General features: G+C 43.9%; 1 protein-coding gene across 1 annotated transcript in view; it reads right to left on the minus strand.

Annotated features, from left to right (window-relative positions):
* The window catches only part of TBC1D13 (TBC1 domain family member 13), a 23,972-nt gene extending 14,602 nt beyond the window's left edge, over positions 1-9,370 (minus strand). Inside the window, exons 1-2 of the mRNA XM_018565330.1 lie at positions 9,317-9,370; positions 1,331-1,404 (exon numbers count right to left, since the gene is read on the minus strand). Coding sequence (XP_018420832.1) covers positions 1,331-1,404; positions 9,317-9,339 — 97 coding nt within the window. The 5' untranslated portion in view covers positions 9,340-9,370. The remainder of the gene's footprint in view (positions 1-1,330; positions 1,405-9,316) is intronic.
* Between the last annotated feature and the right edge of the window lie 13,554 nt (positions 9,371-22,924).

The following is a 22,924-nucleotide window of genomic DNA, read 5'->3' on the forward strand; positions in this document are numbered from 1 at the left end:
ATCCCAGCAATACATTATAGAGCACCATGTGTGGGAAAGTGCAGGCTTACCTGAGCAGTCTTCCAGCAACTTGCCTCTGAGATCGGGCCTGTCTGTCGGCGGCTGTCATCCCCCCACACCTCCTCCTCTTACATCTCCCCGCGTCCCTGTGCCGATCGTGGATGTGGACGGGTGGTGAGTGTGAGGTGGGAAGGAGGTGTGGCGTGTAGATAGTTGATGCGGGCGGGTCTGGCAGCGGTGAGCGTGAGTTGGGGAGGAGGTGCGGCGCGCAGCGTGTGTGGAGCCGTGAACAGGGCCAACTGATCGGAAGCCGATTAATCGATTATTGAAAAAGTTGACAACTTTTTAAATAATCGATTATAATCGATTATGTCGATTAGTTGTTGCAGCCCTATTGGGCACGCTGAAATAGTGCGACAAATCGCTCAGTGTGAATGGGGTCTTAGACAGATGTTACAGGAGCAGTGGTCCCCACTGGAAGATTTTCTTTACTTCCTGCTCTGGTTGACAACTGTAACATTTGGGATTTTCCATCACTTTCTGTCCCGCTATCAAAAGGTCACCAGGACAAACAGATAATCTACCCTTGCTGGATAGACTCACACTCTCCATCTATCATGATGACCATTGTCCCTAAAACAGAACAAGGGAAATCCAACATTTTACAGCTGTCATTAGAACAGGAGGTGAAGGCCAATCTTCCAATGCATACACTTCTTCAGGTGACAACACTGACTTTGGGGAGATCTCTTCTCACTCCAATGCTGTCTCTTGGGCAGGAACGAAAAGAATTCTCCCTAATGTGACAGAGACAGAAAATGAAAATAAACAGGGGTTTTACAATAGCATACTCTATACAAAACTATAAAGATTTTTTGGGGGACATTAGATACACTTTCATCACTATAAAACATTGCTAAAAGTATATGTTAAGGATAAGCAGGATGTACCCAATCGATAATTTCTCTGGCACCAGTACTGGGTACTCGAGGCTTCTCCTTCTTCACTGCCCAAAGTAATAGAGCTTGTGTGACTGCAGTGCTGGTGTTTAGGAGACAAACTGACCAAAAGGACATCAAAAGATGGTCACATTGTGAATGCACTTCAGACTGTCCTCCATTCACTGTTCTGTCCTTGGCCACCTTGCCCAAGAGATTTGCATATTTTATCCACCTTGTTTTTTTCAACAGTTAATTATCTCCTATGTAAATCTATCTTAAGTAAATGTGAAACCATTTAGGGTTTGCAAACATTGTGGGGAAAAAAAAGGCTCTAAGAACAAGCTAAAGTTCAGCAGTCTATGAATCCTGATGAGGCAAGACGTCTTTACCGTTAAAGCAAAGTTCCCTCAACACAAGCAGTTTGATGTGCGGTTCACTGAGAATGCCCTGGAACTCTGCAATTCTGCAAACAGACAAAAAACGTCACCTGATTAGTACACATCGCCTACTGTACAGGATCCTTCAAGAGTGAGATCAAGTTCTGCAAACAGGGCAGCATTTTATCAGGGAGTTTCCTTTGAAATACAATCACAGATATCATTGTTATGTGTCATGCACATGGGAGCGAACAAACATGAAACAGCTAAATAACTGGCAATGTACTTCTTGGCGTCATGCTGCAAATCCACAAAGTGGGTGCACAACTGAGGTGTATAATAGTATCCACATTTCTGTCCATAATTCCTACAATGAGGACTAAATCTCTTTTGTTTGGGGTTTGTAAGCAAACTAATAATTTTGAAAGTCTCATGTCTAAAGTAGGCCATAGATTATTATTATTATTATTATTATAATACAGGATTTATATAGCGCCAACAGTTTGCGCAGCGCTTTACAATATAAGGAAGACATTGCAATCACAGTACAATTCAAGACAAGATGGTAAAGGAGGGCCCTGCCCGTGAGGGCTTACAATCTAAAAGGGAGGAGGAAGTGATCCATGAGGAGGTAGCTGTGTGGGATGAATTGTTTGAGAACGTGATGGTTCGGAGGTTAGGTTGGGGTGGGATAGATGCTTCATGGGTGCCATCGTCAGCACCCTTCTGCCAGGTATCCCACGATCAGGTGATCAAAGGAGCATATTGGAAAATTATCAGCCGAATAGATCAAGCAGCCCGATGGCCGCTGTCAGAATACAAAGAAAACAGCAGGGGATTTGTCCTTCAACACTCATATCTATTCATTTTTTTTTTCGTTCCACCCGTGTATACCCATCTGAGCGCTTTGTCGCATGTTTTCCGATGCACGCCCATGCTCAACATGAAGAACCCCATGATTAATGGTGCCATTGACACCTGAGCATTTTGGCCCGTTTTCCCGAAACGCTTCAATGCTCATTATGAAGAATCCAATTATTTTCAACACTCAACATTTACACCTGAGCGCTGAGTCGCTTGGAGCTTAAAATAGTACCGAAGCTATTTCTTGGGCAGAATCATGTGTTTTTGGCCGCATAGACTTCAACGGGTGCACCTGAAAAATGAACGTAAAGGGGTTGATTTACTAACCTTTTAAGCACACCACGAACGTGTATACACCTCTGTAGTGTGTTCCCTCCCAGCATGATCTATGGGAGGAATCGAAACACCTTTGTAGTGTATACACACCCAGCAGGTGTGTTGTGCAAAGCCCTGCAATGAATTGCAAGGTAATGTGGTGTAAATTAGCTCTATGTTATGTTGCTTGCGTTGATGAATGCAGGAATGTAAATGCATGAGCTAACCATTTTTGTCTAAACTGTGAAGCAGCATTATATATGCATCATTTGCATGATTTTTCCATATATGGCATTAGTGGAAATATGCTTTTAGAGACTTTTTGGTTGATAAATACGTTTTGCTGTGTGAAAATCACACGCACCTGTTGTGTGTGTGTGTTTAGGTTAGTAAATCACCCCCAAAGTGTGTTTTTCAAACAATTTCACACTCAACTATCTCTGCCTCACAGTAACTAGCTTTCCATTGGGTAAAACAAAATCGCTCAAGAATTAAGCTGGGTACACATGGTTCGAATTTTGGCCAGTTCCTGATGTAGTCAGCACCTTTTCGCCCAGCATCCCTTGATCAGCTGACTGAGGGACCCGGTCGGAAATTCAAGGACAAGCGAAGTTAGTAGCCCATCAGCTGCTATCTCCATTCGGGCATTCTGACAGCGGCCAGTCAGAATGTCAGCATACAATAGAAACAGCAAGAGATTCGTCCGTCAAAACATTGATGGAAGAATCCGTTTTCGTTTTTCATTTAGACCATGGGTTGGAGGGGAAAAAAAAAAAAAGGATCACCTGAAGATGCTTGCACTCAAGTGTGAATGGGGGCTTAAAGAGGGTGCATAGTCTTTTCAGGTATTTATCAATACATATTTCAAAGAGATCAACTGATGTATAAATGTTAGCATTGCTCTTTAATGTTCTCAAGTTTCAGCATCTAAGTTGTAATTATATACCTACATGGGAAGCAGTCATATTTGCTGATAACATTGGTAGTCTCTGCTTCTGCTTTGCAGTACTACACAGTTTACTGCTCTTTCTCACAATGCAAGTCTATGACTCAAGCTGCCCATACACCTAACGAATATCGGCCGATTTTCGTATGCAATCGCGTTTTCGTCCGATATTCGTAAGGTTGATGGGCAGTGTACAACCGCAAATACTGTACAATCGATCGACTTTTGACAAACCAGCAGGTTAGAAAACTTCGGTCAATCGTACGCTTTTAGCAAGGTTGGTGGAGTTTCCGTATGTCAAAATTAGTACGATTTACACTGCACATGCACAGACGAAAATACGTGCGGTCGATTACCGCAATTAGTCCAGCTGCTTTTTAAAAAAACATTTTTATTACTGCTGATTGAACCTTGCGATAATCGGGGCAGGATGGGGCCGCAGTACGCAAATCGTACGACGGTTCGATCACCAGACGAAAAGTTCCGTACGATGATCGCAAGGTGTATGGGCAGCTTCACTCAACACACATATCACACTATAGATCTCATCTCAACAGCTGTTGAGAGACTAATTGAGATAAACCACCAAGAGCCCCCTCTATCTACAAACCTCTACATTTACTCTAAAATTATGAAAGAACAAGCTTGTAAAAATATAAACCAGGGCTGGACAAATCCCAGGAGTTAGGTAGCCAATGCTCCTTATAAATGACTGATGGCACCTAACGTTTAAAGTTTTCTCTAGTTGCTGTCAGTGAGGATGGCTCCTACAAAATCCTGCTGGCTCCCGAATTCCATTAAAAAAAAAATTGTGCACCCCTGATATAAAACACACCAATCTTATTTAATGGGCTTAAGTGTATCCCCCTGCTGTTTTAAATGTGGGCACCTAAAAGCACAACAAACTAATACTTATTTGCAGTTTCTAATAAATTACCTGCTGTATTACTATATGACTGCACATAGTTCAACATTCAATGGCAATTGTTATGGCCTTCCCCTTGTTTATAACATTCTTGAATAAAAAAGAACTTTGAGGGCCACCACGCCTGTGCCATCCAAAGCAGTGCGTTAACGTGCATTGTATCATGTGTCAACATGTGTTGGGTTAAAGTGGACCTTTACCCCTTTCACTAAAAAAATTAAAATAAAATCACAGCTCTGCATACTGATATGAAATCAAGTAGCATTTAATAGTTAAAAAAATGTTTTATTTTAATTACAATTACTAGGGATGCACCGATGTATCGGCCGAAAATGGCACTTTTGGCATAATGCCGAAAGTGCCTTTTTCTGGCCGTTCTTTCTCTCCTCCCCGCTGGGCGCTGCTCTGTGTCCCAGCGGGAAGGAGAGAAACTGTCACAGGCGGCCGAACGCTGCGGGAGGAGAGCTCTGTGAGCGGCCGGCGTCTCTCCTCCCACACCGCTCAGCCTCCTGTCACAGATCGGCAGAGCGGTGTGTGGGCGGAGACAGACAGTGTTGTCATAGCAAGCTGAGCTCCGCTCGCTCAGCCTCCTGTGACAGCCTGTCAGGATGGAGAGCAGGTACAAGCAGTCAGTGATCGCTGAGTGTTTGTAAATAATTGAGGACACTGTATGTTAACTATATCCTCAATTATGAATGAATGGGAAGTGATCTACATCACCTCCTGTTCATTCATAATTGTGGTTATAGTAAACATACTCTGTCCTCATGTTTCAATGAACAGGAACACTCAGAGGATTCCTGTTCATTTATGACAGGGGCTGCAGAAAAAGAGATTGAGGACTCTGTGTTCTCAATCTCTTTTTCTATTTCAAAAAAGGGAAATATCAGGGGTCTGTTTAGACCCCTAATATTTCCCAGAAGCCCCTAAAAGTAAAGTAAAAAATATTTAATACAAAAAAATGAATAAATGAAAATATAAAAAATTAAAAAAAGTTTATTAAAAAGTAAAAATAAAATATTTAAATTTTTTTGAAAAAGTTAAAATAAAAAGCAATTTTCAGTTTCGGTCTGACATTTTTTTTTATTTCAGTTTCGATTTTGACATTTTCATTTCGGTGCACCGCTAACAATTACTGTTTTTCCCACTTCCTGGTTGAGTGAGGCACTGGTGATGTAGTCCTGGCTACATCAATAGTGCCTTCCTGGGAAATCTCATCTGTAAACTGCAAAATATCACAAGATCTCGGGCAAAGGCATCTTTTTCCCCCTTAGATGATGTTGAATGTCACATGTTCCAGAAGGGAGACAAAAAGTTCTAGGATGTAAAGGAAGAAGGATTCATCTTTGCTTAGTGAATATGGCCACGGTGAGAAGAATGGGGAAACAAAAGAAAAATAAGGTATGTAAAGAATAAAAAGCCGTCAATTATCTGTAAGAATCTGTTTTTTCGATTGCCATTACTAAACATTTCTAAAGGTGCCTTTGTTGTCATCGGGTTGAAGTTCCCCTTTAAGACAGCCTACTAATTTAAATGGGCTACTAATGCACCACCTTGGACCCAAAGTTGGACCTGTGCCCATTTTGCCAGCACAACTCACCACAATGCACAGTTACCCTACATTGAGATGTGCTGTAATGCAGGTCTGTCAGATGTGACTTATAAAATGAATGGCATCACAGAGCACCCATTTTCAACAGATGCTGAATAATTATTTTTTTTGTAACAAAGTTGGAGTTCTGCTTTAAAGGTAAACACTGCAAAAATAACTGAACATATATACTCACTGAAGACACACTTCACTTTGACGGCATAAACTAAACTTTACTGCTTAAAGGGAAAGTGATTAGTACTCCACCTTGTTTTTTTTAATACGCACCCTAGGGCTTCAACTTCGTGGATCATCTGTGAACTGTTAAGTAGCATGACCTCATTCCCTTGCTTAAAGTTGCTTTGTTTACACCACTTTAAAATGATCTATGCAGTTTATGCCTTCATTCATACGAGAAACGGCTGGCACATACAGCTCCGTGGTGCGTGCACGGCCGTATCGGTCAGCTCCCGGGAAGGACAGGTGCTGTGTGTGATTAGTACGCAGCCTCTATCCTTCTCTATGGGACTACGCGGCCGTACGCCACCCTACGCTCAACCCAAGTGCAGGTCCGTACGGGTGCGGGTGTCCCGGCTCGGACGCAGACAGGATGCATCCTGTCAGCGTACGAGTACGGACACCCGCAGGGACGCGCAGGGCGGGTGAGCGTAGGGCGGTGTACGGCCGCGTAGTCCCATAGAGAAGGACGGGGGCTGCGTACTAATCACACACAGCACCTGTCCTTCCCGGGAGCTGCCCGGTACGGCCGTGCACGCTCACGGAGCTGTACATGCTGGCTGTTTCTCGTGTGAATGAGGCCTAAAATGCATTGATATGTATATTTACACCAAGCTCAAATAAAACAACAAAAAGTCTAAACATATACTGTAAGTTCAGCAGCCTCTGGCTCTGTGCTATATTATACTGCCTCGATTAGTTGTGGCTAGTGTGAATGGGCACTACAAATTTGAGGGGATGCAATGGGTTACCCTTTAGGCCCCCTTAACACTGTTGTGTTCACTTTGAATGGGCTGCTAACACAAAACAAGGAGAAGAAGGCAGTCCTGCATTATTCTACCTCCTCATGTATCACCTCTCCCTCCCTTTTAGATTGTAAGCACTCAGGGGCAGGGCCCTCCTTACCATCTTGTCTTGAATTGCATTGTGATTGTAATGTCTTCATTATATTGTAAAGCGCTGCGCAAACTGCTGGCGCTATATAAATCCTGTATAATAATAATATTATTCACTTAACACAGCGCAATGCAAAGCAAGGTACGTGTGTTGCGGTGTTCTGCAGTGCAGGTCTGTTTGGACCTACTATACTTGTACTTCTAAATGAATGGCACAAAAACACACTTCAGAGTGCAACTACTGCAAAGCATAAGCATTAAACAGTCCTCAAGGCCTGGTTCACACCTAGGCGGCGCCGTTTAAGCTTCTGCCGCACGTTTTTGGCCATTTCAACTGAAGTCTACGGGGACAAAGCGCACTTTTAACTGCCCAAAGAAGCTCATGTACCTTTTCGGGTGTTTGGCTTTTTCATGCTGGCGTTTTGCTGCTCAGGTGTGAAAACAGCTCCATTGAAAATCATGGGATTTCTTGTGTTGGGCATTTAAAAACACTTTTCCAACTGCTCAAAAATTCCTAGGTGTAAAATTCCTAGGTGTGAACCAGGCCTTAAAGCAGAACTCCAAGCAAAAAAAATCCACTGTTGTGACCCACTTTGATACCTAAACATCACAGCAACCTCAATAAAATGGGCAGGGAGTGGCATGCAAAAGACAAAGCGATGGTCTGTGTGTGTTATAACCACAGTGTAAAAGTTCTAGTTATACATGCAAATGGTATTTTCTAATGCATGGCTGGGTCTGTTGGATCATGGCAGGGTCTGCAGAGTGCTTAGGATCATGACTGGGTCTAAGGGATCGTGGCTGGGTCTGCGGGGTTTTTAAGATCATGGCAGGCTCCATGGTATTATGCCAGAGTCTGTAGGGTTTTTAGGATCATGGCAGGGTCTGTGGGATCATGGCAGGGTCTGTAGGGTTTTTAGGATCATGGTAGGGTCCGCGGGATCATGGCAGGGTCTGTAGGGTTTTTAGGATCATGGTAGGGTCCGCGGGATCATGGCAGGGTCTGTAGGGTTTTTAGGATCATGGCAGGGTCTGTGAGATTATGGCAAGGTTAATAGGGTTTTTAGGATCATGGCAGGGTCCGTGGGATCATGGCAGGGTCTGTAGGGTTTTTAGGATCATGGCAGGGTCCGCGGGATCATGGCAGGCTCCATGGTATCATGGCAGGGTTAATAGGGTTTTTAGGATCATGGCTGGGTCTGCGGGATCGTGGCAGGGTCTGTAGGGTTTTTAGGATCATGGCTGGGTCTGCGGGATGGTGGCAGGGTCTGTGGGGTTTTTAAGATCATGGCAGGGTCCGTGGGATCATGGCAGGGTCTGTAGGGTTTTTAGGATCATGGCAGGGTCCGCGGGATCATGGCAGGCTCCATGGTATCATGGCAGGGTTAATAGGGTTTTTAGGATCATGGCTGGGTCTGCGGGATCGTGGCAGGGTCTGTAGGGTTTTTAGGATCATGGCTGGGTCTGCGGGATGGTGGCAGGGTCTGTGGGGTTTTTAAGATCATGGCAGGGTCCGTGGGATCATGGCAGGGTCTGTAGGGTAAGGATCATGGCAGGTCTGCGGGATCGTGGCAGGGCCTGTGGGGTTTTTAGGACCATGGCAGTGTCCGCGGGATCATGGCAAGCTCCGCGGCATCATGCCAGGGTCTGTAAGGTTTTTTAGCATTATGGCAGGGTCCGCGGGATCATGGCAGGGTCTGTAGGGTTTTTAGGATAATGGCAGGGTCTACAGGGTTTTTAGGATCATGGCAGGGTTTTTAGGATCATGGCAGGGTCTGTGGGATCATGGCAGGGTCTGTGGGGTTTTTAGGATCATGGCAGGGTCTGTGGGATCATGGCAGGCTCCGCAGTATCATAGCAGGGTCTGTAGGGTTTTTAGGATCATGGCAGTGTCCGTGGGATCATGGCAGGGTCTGTAGGGTTTTTAAGGATCATGGCAGGGTCTGTAGGTTTTTTTTAGGATCCTGGCAGGTTCACTGATAATATATACATGACATGTGATCAGCCTCCAGACAGATCTATAGAGACACTGATAGGATGAGGATGGATACATATGTTTTAGTACAACTGTCAATTAGACACTCCCAGCACTGACGGCGATGTATATAAAACGAGCTGTCACCATGCACCAATCCATGTACCCCTGTCTGCCCTGCACCGATCCATGCCCCCCTGCGTGCCCTGCACCCCGGAAATCAGCCCCAGTGCACCCGCACTGTCTTACTTGTTCTTGTGTAGACTCGACATGTTGACTTCCGCTGGCTTCTTGGATGCTGAGGGAGGGCATAGACATCACGGCAGGAAGCAGAGTCACACGTCAGACATGATCACCTCCTCCTGCACGGGGGATCCAGTCCCAGCACATGATCGGGGCGGGGGGGGGGCTCCGGATTATTGTGATAGTGGTGTTAGCACTGCTGTCATCCGGCCTGCTGTGTATATTCCCACATTTAAAGGGACAGCTCCTTTCTCCTCCCCTGCTGTCTCTTTTTTTATGATGCTATAGATGAATGAACTATTTAAAGTGGACCTGTACTAAAACAAATTCTGGCAAGTAAAAATGGGATTTGTTGGCAATTAGGGCCTTTGTGGACATCATCAGTTCCAGACGTTAAGGCCCCTGTGCTGCAACATGCACCAAAACATGCTTTGCACTTGCAACAGCGTGCCAAAACGCACCGCTTTGCATTAATGGCAGTGCCATTCGTTGTTAACGGTATCTTGCTGCATCGTGCACTTTTACATGCTCAAAACAAAGTGACATGTGTTTAGAAAGACAAGGTTCAGGGACTTCTATGGTATGAATGTGTAATTTAAATAAATTGGCTGCCATATACTGGACGCATGGAAATTCACATACATGAGCGTTGTTTCACCAGGACAAGCATGAAAAGGGAGTAAAAAGTATTGACCTGCAGTTGACCTCCTGACCTGCATTTGCACGCTTTAAGGGAAATTTACATTCCCGAAGACTTGTATGAGAATGTAAAACCTGCTTAAAGCGGACAAAGCTTTTTTTTTTTTTTTAGTGTACGGCCTGCCAAAACTTTTTTCTTCGTTTTGGATAGAGTGGGCAGGGGTTAGGATCCCCCGCCAGGTTTTTTTTTTTAACTGCTTTCTGGGGTTCCGTTAGAGAGATTTCCCCTCACTTCCTGTACTGCTGTCAATATTTTACAAAAGAGGAAGTCCAATAATATAAATGTTTTTCTTTAGTAAATCACATTCTCAAACAATTCATCCCCACACAGCTACCTCCTCATGTATCATTTCCCCCTCCTCTTTCAGATTGTAAGCCCTCAGGGGCAGGGCCCTCCTTACCATCCTGTCTTGAATTGTATTGTAACTGTAATGTCTTCCTTACATTGTAAAGCGCTCCCCAAACTGTTATAAGGCGCTATATAAAACTGTTAAAAGGCGCTATATAAATACTATGTAATAATAATAATAATAATAAAGTAGGAGATGGCTAGAATCCCTAATTGTTAGGGATGCACCGTTACCGGTATTTCGGTATCGAGTACCAATATTTTTTTTTTTTATACTCGCCGATACTGAGTACCGGGAGTCCCATTCAGGAAGCCAGGCAGCGTGTAATGACTCGCCACCTGGCTTCCTGATTAGCTAGACAGGGTGTAAAGTCTCGCCACCTGGCTTCCCTATTAGCAGGGAAGCCGTCCCCATGCTTCGCATCACTAGGTGACAAGAAAGCATGGAGCCAGCGTCATTACACGGCTTCCTGATTGGTCAAAAGCTGGCCAATCAGGAAGCCGGGCGTGGCGTCATTACACGCTGCCCGGCTTCCTGATTGGCCGGTAAGAGCATGGAGCCGGCTTCCCAGCCAATCAGGATGCCGGTAGTATCGGCCTAGGCATCGGAGTATTTGGGCGAATACGAGTACTTTCCCAAATACTCGGCACCGATACTAGTATCGTTGCATCCATACTAATTGTTATTTCTGGGCTTTTTTCTGTATTTCTCCACTTCCTGTCTGATAGGAAGTGATGGTAAATCTCTCTAACAGAGCCGTGGATAGCAGTAAAAACCTGATGGGTTCTAATCCTTTAACACAGAATAAATAAATGTGTTTGTCATTCACTTTATTAGTAAAGAGATCAAAAGGTTGTTTTTTTTCCCAAAAAGGTTAATAATCCAATGCAAGCACCCCATGTGACTGTGCTCGGACCTTATGATTGGCCATTCAAGTACAAAATTGTGGGAGGGCAGGAAAGCATCACTTGTGTCCCTTACCCTGAAGTAGTGATGAGCCTGGGTTTGGTCTGAACCCAGTTTACCTGAGTTCATCCAAGCCATGGGCTTCCAGAGGCCGGGTGTCACCTGGTCCCTAGACCGGGTGACACCCTGCCGTGCCGTCATTGTGCCGTGGCGTCACCTCGCGCATGCGCGACCATCTGCTTGATGCCTGCTGGCGGCCATCTTCGCGATGGACTCCGGCAGAGAGAGGAGGGGATGTTCATACCTCATCCCGCCGGGTCCCCTCCTCTCTCCTGACACTGTCGGGCTCTTGGTCCATTTTGGGGTCACCCCTGCAATGGTGACACCCGGGTGCCGGCTGCACCCCCCTTGTAACGCCACTGATCCAAACCACCTCAAAACTGTGACCAACAACCCCTCCTCCTGACCCAATCAGTTGTAGCATGCGTATTGCCCGCCCCGCAGCTACACATCACAGAGGTGGTGCCCCCACCACAACTGCCACCATCGACTGGCTCGGGAGGAGGGGGTGGCAGTCACAGTTGTGAGCGGGCTTGTGTGAATTCAGAAGAACTGGGTTTGCACTAGATGTATTTCCGACACTAGATGGTGCAAAGAAGCATAGGAATTTTCCTATGCTCCTTAGCTCCATCTACTGGAGGGAATGCTGCACGAATGGCATTTAACCAGCATATGGCTGGGTGAAAGATTTATAAGAATTTCCTATACTAGTCAGTGCCATCTAAGGCACTAGTGCCGTGCAAACGGCTACACCATGGGCTGAACTTTTATAAATGAACCCCTAAGATTCAAGTAGGAAAACACATATTTCCAGTATTTAGACAATATCTGCTTATAATGGAGTTCAGCTTTAATTTTAATAGAAGTGTTTCAATTCAATAACCCAATAGATATTGGGTTATGGTGCAGAACGTACAACTCCATATTTTTTTTTATTGTATTAGTAAGAGACACTTTGTAAAGATAACAGTTCGTTCTGTCACATACTTCCTGTCCAAACATACTTCCTGTCCAACAAACATTATGGTTAATATGAAGCAAACCACACTATTTCTACACCAGGATTTCTGAAGAACCCATATACTGTATACCAGTATACATAACACAATTAAAGGAGAACTATGAGGTGAGTGCTTTTCACTCACCTCATAGTTCTAGCCGACCTGTGACAATGAGACTGTCACAGGTCGGCTCAGTAGATCGGGAGGTGAGCGAACACATACCGGCGTTCGCTCACCTCTCGATCCTGTCACGGCTCTCTGCCGTGACAGGGGAGGGGCTGGATTCCCCCCTCCCCGCTCCGATCCACCAGCGCTGACTGGCGGAACGGGAGGGGGAGGGGGCGGGTACAGCTGGTTCTGCCTCTAGATAGGCAGAGCCAGCTGTCAGTCACGCAGCTGGGCGGATCCCGGCACAATTGTCGGGATCCGCTTCAGGTGCGGCGTCTCAGTATACCGCGAGCAGCAGCTCGCAGTATACTGCGGCGTCTCAGTATACCGCAATTTACGCTAGTTTGTGTCCTCTCGTTACCCTAAGGAGAACTATGGGGAAAAGCCTTAGCCCCATAGTTCTCCTTTAAGGAAAAGCAAACATTGAATATACCGCTACGGGAGTTATAATCGCTTCCCCAATTCCTATTGGATATAAGGGAGCTGTTGACTGCAGCAGTAGACTTCTTTCAAATCTGTACATTAAAGTGACATTAAACCCTCATAAAACAATACTGCAATGTGTGCCTTTACTGTAATCCATGGTTGTTTCCCTTCTCTTTGCTGCTCTTCCTTTTAAATCTGTATCTGTTCTCATGCTCTGCAGAACTTCTGTTTTGCAGCAGACTACCTTGTCTCTGGAATGGATACATGGTGTCTGTGTATAGGTTTGTAACCTGAGCCAGCACTACAGGAAGAGGCCCTTAGCTGAAAAGGGAAGTTCTCCCCAAGCATGAGAAGACATGAGGATTTAAAAGGAAGAGCAGCAAAGAGAAGGGAAACAACAATGGATTACAGTAAGGCACACATTACAGTATTGGTTTATGTAAACAAATCTGAGGGTTTAATGTCACTTTAAGGGAAGACACTAGAAAATCCATTGTATTTCATTCCCACAATCCTGATAACTTGTTTATCACCTCTCCAGTCACCCAACTTTTGCACCTTCTTTCCTGGCACTAATGGCATCAGTGCACTGAAGAGCCATGATTGGGCAAAGTAATGATGACTTTGCCCAATCATGGCTCACCTGTCAGGTGCGTACAAATGTAAACAGTTTATATTTATATTTTGCGGGCATCGGTCAGAATGCCATGGGGCGGGAGTTCGTTGCGAACGGAGGGGTCGGCAGGCGTTGTTTTTTTTGTAATTACTTCTATTTCTTTTTTCTTGTTTTATTTTTTATTTCGTTGAGTTGTCGTCATTTTGAACAACGCTGGATGTCAAGATTGACCCTGGATTACATCGGTGGATCCATTTTTTTTTGGGGGGGGGGTTACAATAAAGGAATTGCCAAAATCCTTTGTTGCATTTTTATTTAAATTAAAGGATTTTCCCTAAAAGTTTTTATTTATCTTATATTTAACCCTTTAGTGAATGGGTAGGGGTACAAGTATGCCTTACTCATTCACAAGGGAGGTGGGCGCATCTGGGTGCCCCTTTATTAAAGGGGTACCTCAATGTGAATAAGCCTCCATGCCCGCACCCCCACAACCAACGCCCCAAGGCTTGTGGGGAAGCGGCCCTTGTCCCCATCAGCACGGAAGTCTGGTTTGGAATTTTAGGGGGGACCCCACATCTTTTTTTCCCTATTTTTGGGGGTGTGGTTCCTCCTTAAAATTCCTACCAGACTTTAAGGGCCTGGTATGACTTTGAGGGGGAACCCCACGCACTTTTTTTTTTTTTTTATGAAGTCCCTCCTAAAATTCATAACAGATCTTAAGGGTCTGGTATGACTTTTGGGGGGGGGGCCCACTTTTTTTTTTCTTTTCTTTTTTTAATGGGGTCACTCCTAACTTTCCTACCACACCTAAAGGGTCTGGTATTGTTTGGGTGGGGGAACCGAACACTTTTTTTTGGTCATTTTAAATGTCATTTTTGCTCCAGCGGGTTCTATACAGACTAAATGGACAACCAAGAGCTTGTCCATTTAGTCACTGCCCTTGCATGTGTTCACATCTACCAAGTGCTCTGTTCTCTGTGTATGACCCTGGCTCTGGCTGACTGACCTCCTGGTTCCCGCCTCTGGCTGTTGTTTCTGTTCATCCTGCTCTCAGTGTTCCCTGACCTGGTTCAGCTTACTACCCACTTTGGAATCTGACCGCTGGCTTGGCATCGACGACATCCTGGACTTTCTCCATGGTTTTGTGCCATTGTTTATTGTTGTTTTAAATAAACTCCTTTTATTTTTTAACCTGATCTTTTGGTTTCTGTCTGGTTTCTTCGTTCTCTCACAGCTACCAAGTAAGATGTGGACCTAGGAATGGTGGATTTCTCACACCTTTACAAAGCCCAAAACCCAGCACAAAACTTAAGATTCTTAGAAAAGTTTGTTTTCTCCACATCAGTCATAAGCCCTGGAGCCCCTCAATATGTGTAGGTGAGAAACTTGGGTGACATATACACCATGCACAATCCTACAAGTCAGTGTCTCATGATATTTACAGTTACATACAGTAGTTAGGCTTAAAATATGACACAAGTCAAGCAGTTTCAAGCTATAGAAAAGTATATTAATAAATAAATTGAAAACCCCTATAAACAGAACCCTATACCTTCAGATGACCCAGAGAAAGGCAAAAACGCCCATAATGCAACAATCTCTGGTGTTATTACTTATATATGTTAATAGCCAGTTATATTCTGCAAATTTAAGAATACATCCAGATTCTTTTCAAATAATTAAACATAACACATGTACCTTGATAAATGCATACAACCATGTTTGGCTTCTGTCTGCGCTCTAGTTTTTCAGCAATGAGCATTGGGAACTGCAGGTTATTACCAGTGATCTATAGCTTTGACAGCATTGGTACACAGAAGAAGAGTGTTCAAGTAATTTCCAGACAGGCTTTGCAATCACAGAACATAGATTGCATGAGGGGGCTCAGCGATACCACCTGTTGCATTGTGTCGTAGGTAGTAGATAGCAGTTTCTAATGCTAGTTGCTGGACAACCAGAGAGTGGACAGAAGTCAAACATAGTCCTATGCATTTATCAAGGTACATGTATTATATGACTGTTTAATGTTTACTAAGTCATTCTAGGGTGAACTTCTGCTCTAACACATTATCCTTCTGTAGGGAACTGTGTTGAAGGCTTTTGCAAAGTCCAAGTGTACTATATCCATCTACTCCTTTGTCTCAGTTTTTGCTTTCTGCAACAAAAGAAAGTAGATTTGTTTGACAAGTTTGGTCTTTTGTGGTCATGAATCCATGCTGTAGGTTACTGCGTTTCTCAACCTTTTTACAGTCATGATACCCTTTAAAGGTATGCCAAATCTAAAGACACTCCAGTCTAAAATGTAAAAAAAGGTAAATGTAAAAAATTACGTGTGGCAGAAAATGTAGTGAGATAATCAACTTTGATCCCTTTTTAAATATAGGCAACACACTGGCCTTGCTCCACTCCACTGGTACAAAGCAAACTGGTACCAAGCAAACTGGTACCAAGTAATTAAAAAGGTTCTAAAATTATATATATATACATATATATATATATACATACATATATATATACATACACACAATCGGTTATAACATTATGACCTGTCCCCCTTTTGCCGCCAAAACAGCCCTGACGCGTTGAAGCATGGATTCCATTAGACCTCTGAAGGATCTGGCACCAAGCCCTCAGTAGCAGATCCTTTAAAGTCCCGAAAGTTGTTAGGTGTGGCCTCTATGGATCGGACTTGTTTTTCCAGCACATCCCACAGATGCTTTATTGGATTAAAATCTGGAGAATTTGGAGGCAAAGTCAACACTTCAAACTCCCTGTTGTGTTCCTCAAAACATTCAATTGGATCGGACTACACGAGCCTTGGCTGCCCATGACCCTGATGCCGATTCACCGGTTTTCCTTCCTTGAATGACTTTTGTTAGGTCCTGACCACTGCAGACCATAAACATCCCACAGGAGCTGCAGTTTTGGAGTTGCTCTGACCCCGTCGTCTAGCCATCACAATTTGGCCCTTGTAAAAGTTGCTCAAATCCTTACGCTTGCCCATTTTTTCTGCTTCCAACACATCAACTTCAGGGACAGAATGTTCACTTGCTGCCTAATATATCCCACCCACTTACAGGTGCCATTGCAGTGAGATCATCAATGGTATTCACTTTACCTCTCAGTGGTCATAATGTTATGGCTGATTGGTGTATGTATAAATATATATCAGAATAGAAAAAGGTCAGTTAAAATTCTTGCCAAAAAAAGTTTTTCCTGTCCTTATCAGACTTCCTGTCAGCTTTGGCACTGATAAACATAACAGAATACTGACTAAGTATTAAATGTCTGATAACTAAGGGAAATAGCAAGTAAATGAGGGTTAGTACATGGTCAAATATGATGTAAAAACCTTCAAGTATCATTTAAACCTAAAAGGCAAAGCATAAAAACAGGGATCCCAACCTGAAAAAGGTAATTTCAGGGAGGTGCCCTTCTCATTTCAGGGAGGTGCCCTCTAATTCATCACCCCCACCCTCAGAATAAAAAAAAACAAACAAAAAAAACCATAGGAATGAATAGCTAGATTGCTATTGGATATTTAAATTTGCAATAGCCAATAGCAAGCTGGCATTTGCACCCACCCTCTGCTGCTGTCAATCACCAGGAGGACGACCTGATGGAGAACTTCAGGCCTCCCCTCTGCTGATTGAAAGCAGCATTGCAAATTCAAATAGCCAATAGCAATCTAGCTATTCATTTCTATGCGGTCTTTTTTTTTTTTTTCACTCTGTCGGCGGCTCCAATATCAGAATAAAAAACAAACAAAAAAAAAAACAGATCGCATAGAAAGGTTTACTCTGCTAGATCGAGCAGAGTAAACCTTTCCGGGAGAAAATGTTTCTCTCCCAGGCGGACAGGAGCCGCTATCTAATAACGAGAGACTCCCGGAACGTCTGGGAGAGTTGGGATGTCTGTAAAAATAACTTCTCTATTTTGAAAGAATGTGCATCACTGTTTATAAAACTAACTTTCCACCATGCACAGGTCTCCATGCCTGTGCTCCACCTCCTGCTATAGTATGCAATAAGCTGGTCTCATACTCAAGTCAGACTGCCAACCAGCAGTCCAGACATCATACTGTGACAATGACATGTTCCACCCCCTCTGAGGAAGTCCCTTGTTGGGAGGAAACATGTTAGGGAGCTGGTGGGGATTGCTTATGGGGTTAGACCAGGCACTTTTGAAGCCCGTGTGTTTAAGACCAAGCCGAAGCTTGCACTGAATAAGATCTGATATAAGAAGGCTTGGTGCTGTATTTGCTGGAACTGATACTAAGTGATGCTATCCTTTTACATTCCACTATTGACAATGCAAAGAGAGTGAATGTATCCATCACAAATATCCAAGTATAAACACCCTCATGTTTCTATGGAAAATCTGGGATTTGTTCCCCAAGCTCCCCAGCGCTATTACCCATTTGAAGCTAATATCAACAACTGTGAAAGTGCTTACCTGACATGTGAGTAAAGACGATTCCAGTATCATTTACCTTTTCACTCCTACCATATGCATGCAAGTGGTGATCGAGATATAAAGGAGCTGGGTATATGCGCTTCACATCGTTTAACCCACAGCGTGGCGTTGCAGTGTGTGGTATAGAACTTTATCAGCTAGGAGAAATATGGATAAATATATTGATCATCAAAATCTTGGATCGGATTCATTCATCTGATGTGCTGTATGATTACGCAAGAACGCCTTATCACTGCAATGTTTCCAGCAAGACCTCTGCATATATAGAGTCAAGCAGTTTGAGTTTTGTTACATGAAGACTTTGAGTAATATTTAACCAGCTCCAGGAGAAAAAAAGATACAAAGGGGATAAATTCATATTTCTTACATGATAGAGATACAAATGACAAAGTCTTTCTCCTGATACATCGTAGACTAGTTTGCTTTTACTCGATATTACAACAAAGAGTTTTCATCAAGGTTACAAACATATCCTTTAAGTTCAGCAGCCTCTGGCTCTGTGCTATATTATACTGTCTTGATCAGTTGTGGCTAGTGTGAATGGGCCCTAACAATTTGATTGGATGAAACGGGTTACCCTTTAGGCCCCCTTAACACTGTTGTGTTCACTTTGAATGGGCTGCTAACACACAAGGAGAAAAAGGCAGTCCTGCAGTATTCTACCTCCTCATGTATCACTGGCCCTTCCCTTTTAGATTGTAAGCCCTCAGGAGCAGGGCCCTCCTTACCATCTTGTCTTGAATTGTATTGTAATTGTAATGTCTTCCTTATATTGTAAAGCGCTGCGCAAACTGTTGGCACTATATAAATCCTGTATAATAATAATAATAATTACCGGGATCCCGTATTTAAATCTTTGTAACTATTTATTTGGATGGTGTGTTGCAATATAGAGAATATATTATTGTGGATGTATGTCTTAAAGGAGAACTATGGGGTTAAGGCTTTTCCCCATAGTTCTCCTTAGGGTAACGGGAGGACACAAACTAGCACACCCTAAGCTCAGTATACCGCGAGCTACAGGTCGCGGTATACTGAGACGCCGCAGTATACCGCGAGCTACTGCTCGCGGTATACTGAAACGACCGCAGCTGAAGCGGATCCCGACAATTATGTCGGGATCCGCCCAGCTGCGTGAGTGACAGCTGACTCTGCCTATCTAGAGGCAGAGCCAGCTGTTCCCGCCCCGTCCGTTCCGCCAGTCAGCGCTGGAGGATCGCAGCGGGGAGGGGGGAATCCAGCCCCTCCCCTGTCACGGCAGAGAGCCATGGTAGGATCGAGAAGTGAGGGAATGCCGGTATGTGTTCGCTCACTTCCTGATCTACTGAACCGACCTGTGACAGTCTCATTGTCACAGGTCGGCTAGAACTATGAGGTGAGTGAAAAGCACTCATCTCATAGTTCTCCTTTAATGCCACTTTAACCATCTCCAGGAGAAAAAAAGATACAAAGGAGCTACATGAATATGTCTTACATGATAGAGATACAAATGAAAAAGTATTTATCCTGATACATCTTGATACAAGCTTTTATCTTTGAACTGGCCTTAGTCACACGTGGACTCCTTTGCTTTTACTCAATATTACAACAAAGAGTTTTCATCAAAGTTTTCATCACGGTGACAATTACCGGGATCCCGTATTTAAATCTTTTAAACTATTTATTTGGATGGGGTGTTGCAATATAGATAATACATTATTGTGGCTGTATGTCTTAATACACCTATATCATTAAATGTGATGATTTTTTAAATGATGAATTTGTTGGCTCTTTGTCTGAGGTATCTCCGCTATTAAGTGGGCTTTGTTTCTATATTGACAATGATAATGCTGCTACTGCACACTCACAGACTCTGTCAGTGTTGTCACCCTAGGACATGCTAGTAGGTGAAAACTGAGGGAATAAAAGTAATTGAGATAAAACAACTCCCTCATTGCAATCAATAGAGGATAAAGTACCAGGAATTTTCAGTAAAAAATACACTCAAGGTAATTTTAGTTCACACAAACACAATATAATCCTCGATGTTTGGGGGAAATATAAAAGATGAGGTTGTGTCAAATAAATAGATACCAAATATGTAATGCCTCAAAATTCCAAAAAACATTGGTGCCCAAAATTGTCCATAGAAGATGCATAAACCTTTAAGCCTTACGTTGCTGGCAAAGAGCCCCTGTAAACAGACTCTGTTCGGCTGTGTAAAGCTGGCAGCCGGATTTACACTGGAGGCTGAGCTGCCACCAGATCACTTCCAGGGGCCAGTGAAGTGTGCCTTCCTCCCACCCGACACCACCTGTCTTGCTTCCTGGGCTCTGCTGCCCCACCTGTGTGCCTGGGACTGACATCACGGGTGTTGGCGGGTAGAGGGGAAAGAGACCAGCGAACATCCGTTCACCGATCTTCCCGCCGAATGGAGCTAGAAGAAACATTACTCAATCAATCACTCAAGCAGCTCATCAGTTTAGAGTTAACAATGAATGATGGCCCTAGAACTATTGCTCTCTCACTAGCGTGCATGGCAATACCTAATATGTGTGGAAAAATCATAATTTTCATATGCATGTGCATCCGACACGCATTTTTGTATTTGTATGTACAGGTGAAACTCGAATAATTAGAATATCGTGCAAAGTTCATTTATTTCACTAATGCAACTTAGAAGGTGAACCTAATATATGAGATAGACTCATTACATGCAAAGCAAGATAATTCAAGCCGTGATTTGTCATAATTGTGATGATTATGGCTTACAGCTCATGAAAACCCCAAGAATCCCAAATCCACAACCTCAAAAAAGTAGAATATTACATGCAATCAATAAAACAAGGATTGTACATAGAACAATATCGGACCTCTGAAAAGTACAAGCATGCATATGTACTCGGTTTGGGCCCCTTTTGCAGCACTTACTGCAATTACTTTTGCATGATATTCTAATTATTCGAGTTTCACCTGTATATGGGTGCAAGGGGCTTATAAAATTTGGGGGGGTATTTTTAAATTTACTTTATTAAACTTTAATTTTTTACATTTTTTTAGGCTGACAAGCACCCTATGTGATAGCTATTGTGGCGACATTAGGGGACTGTTGTATAATCGTTCTGCTCAGTGTATAGCTGCAATAATGCTGTTCATCTAGCAATCCTACCACTGGATGAAGCCAAAGAGCATAGGAACCTCCTATGTTCCTTGGCTCTTTCTAGTGGTGGGAATGCTGTATGAACTGCGTTTGCCCAGCTATAGTCAGGAACCAGAGCACCTGCTGGTGGCACTGTGATGCTTGGATCTGAAGCATGTACAGTAGTTCCAGTGTTCAGCAGTGGGTGTCTCTCAGCAGGTAGCAGTCCTCAGCAATTAGTCCCCACCTAATGCTGGCTGCTGGGAGGGTATTTAGCCTCAGCATTATTCCTGTGTGCCCTGTTTCTATGCTTGCTGTCCTGTATCCTGTAATTCTGATGTTGAAACTGATACCTATGACCCTCCTGATCCAGCTGCTCCTTGTTCCTTTCCCCTTTGCTGCCTGACCCTGCTGCTCCTTATTTCCTGATTTGTCTGGTATTATATATAGTTAGTGTGTCAGTTAGGTGTTTGAATTGCACTCAAGTTTTTTTGGTTGTTATTGCTTCTCACCCACGTTGTTCACAATAAATCTTGTTTTCTTAATTCTGTGTTCCGAGTCTGTGTTGCAGTCTGGGATATTTGGTCACATCTGAGTGCAGGAGACCTGCATATACACTGGGCGGGCTGGTCTATATCAGCCTCAAAGTACCTGTTAGACCCCTAATGTCATCTCTGCACTCACAGACTGTGCACGATCAGCTTCTTCCACAGCGGCCAGGGTTTGACAGCTCTGGACCCGGAAGCATACAGGTGAGCGCCTCCGAGTTCATTCTACCCAGGGGAGATTAGCAAACAGTTGTTCACTGATCTCCCACCACTCTCCATCCTGACACTCACCATGGGGGTCCCGGGCACTCTGGAGGGACAGGTAAGCCTCGGCCACGTGGCAGGGGGCAGAGGCAGAAATTGAACTCCTGCATAGTTCCAGCCCTGATATCATCTGTACAGTAGAGGAGCAGTGTGGGACATTGCATGTATTTGTAGCGCTCACCCCCTAAAGAGCCACTGAATGATCGTGTCTTCCATAGCCTGTCTAGGGATTTCTAGTAACCTGGCTGTCCCAATAGCACTTACTACCTCCAGTGGCAACCGACAAAGCAAAGTCCAGACAGTAGATAAAAGCTGAATTTCTGTTATTGCTGAACTTCAGGGAGAGAGGGTCAGGGTCAGACACATCCAGGATGAGGTAAACTCCTTTAAGAAATAGAACAGACTAACTGCTGACATCACAGACTAGGACCTTTAAGCCAGACACATCAATCTGTGTAGAGAACATCAGGCAAAGCAGTACTTCAGAAGTCCTCGATACATGTTCATCTCCAGTATCAGTAGCTGACCACTGGATCTCCAGATTAAGGCCTCAGTGTCAGTATAAGGCTAGTCCACAGACTTCAAGCCCAGCCAGTTCAGTCAGCAGTAGACATGTGCGATTCGTTTCGTTTAGAATCGAAATTCGGACGCTATTTTGGAAATTCGGAGATTCGGATGTATCCGAATTCCGAATTACAGATATAATGAATGCAAACAAATCCGAATTTCCGATTCCGAAATTCATTAGCGGTAGTCTGGACGAACTTTCGTTTGTTGGACGGAAGTTCGTGGCAGCAAAGTGACATTTGAGAGAATAAAACCTTTATTTTCCTCTTAAATGTCACTTTGCTGCGACGAACGAAACGACAACTAAACGAAATTGAAATGAAATTTCGTACAGACTACCGCTAACGAATTTTGTCCGAATCCGAATTCCAAAACGAATTGTCTTTAGGACCCGAATTCTGAAAAACGAAATAAC

This window comes from Nanorana parkeri, unplaced genomic scaffold, assembly GCF_000935625.1.
Source record: "Nanorana parkeri isolate BGI_ZX_2015 unplaced genomic scaffold, ASM93562v1 scaffold834, whole genome shotgun sequence".
Lineage (NCBI taxonomy): Eukaryota > Metazoa > Chordata > Amphibia > Anura > Dicroglossidae > Nanorana > Nanorana parkeri.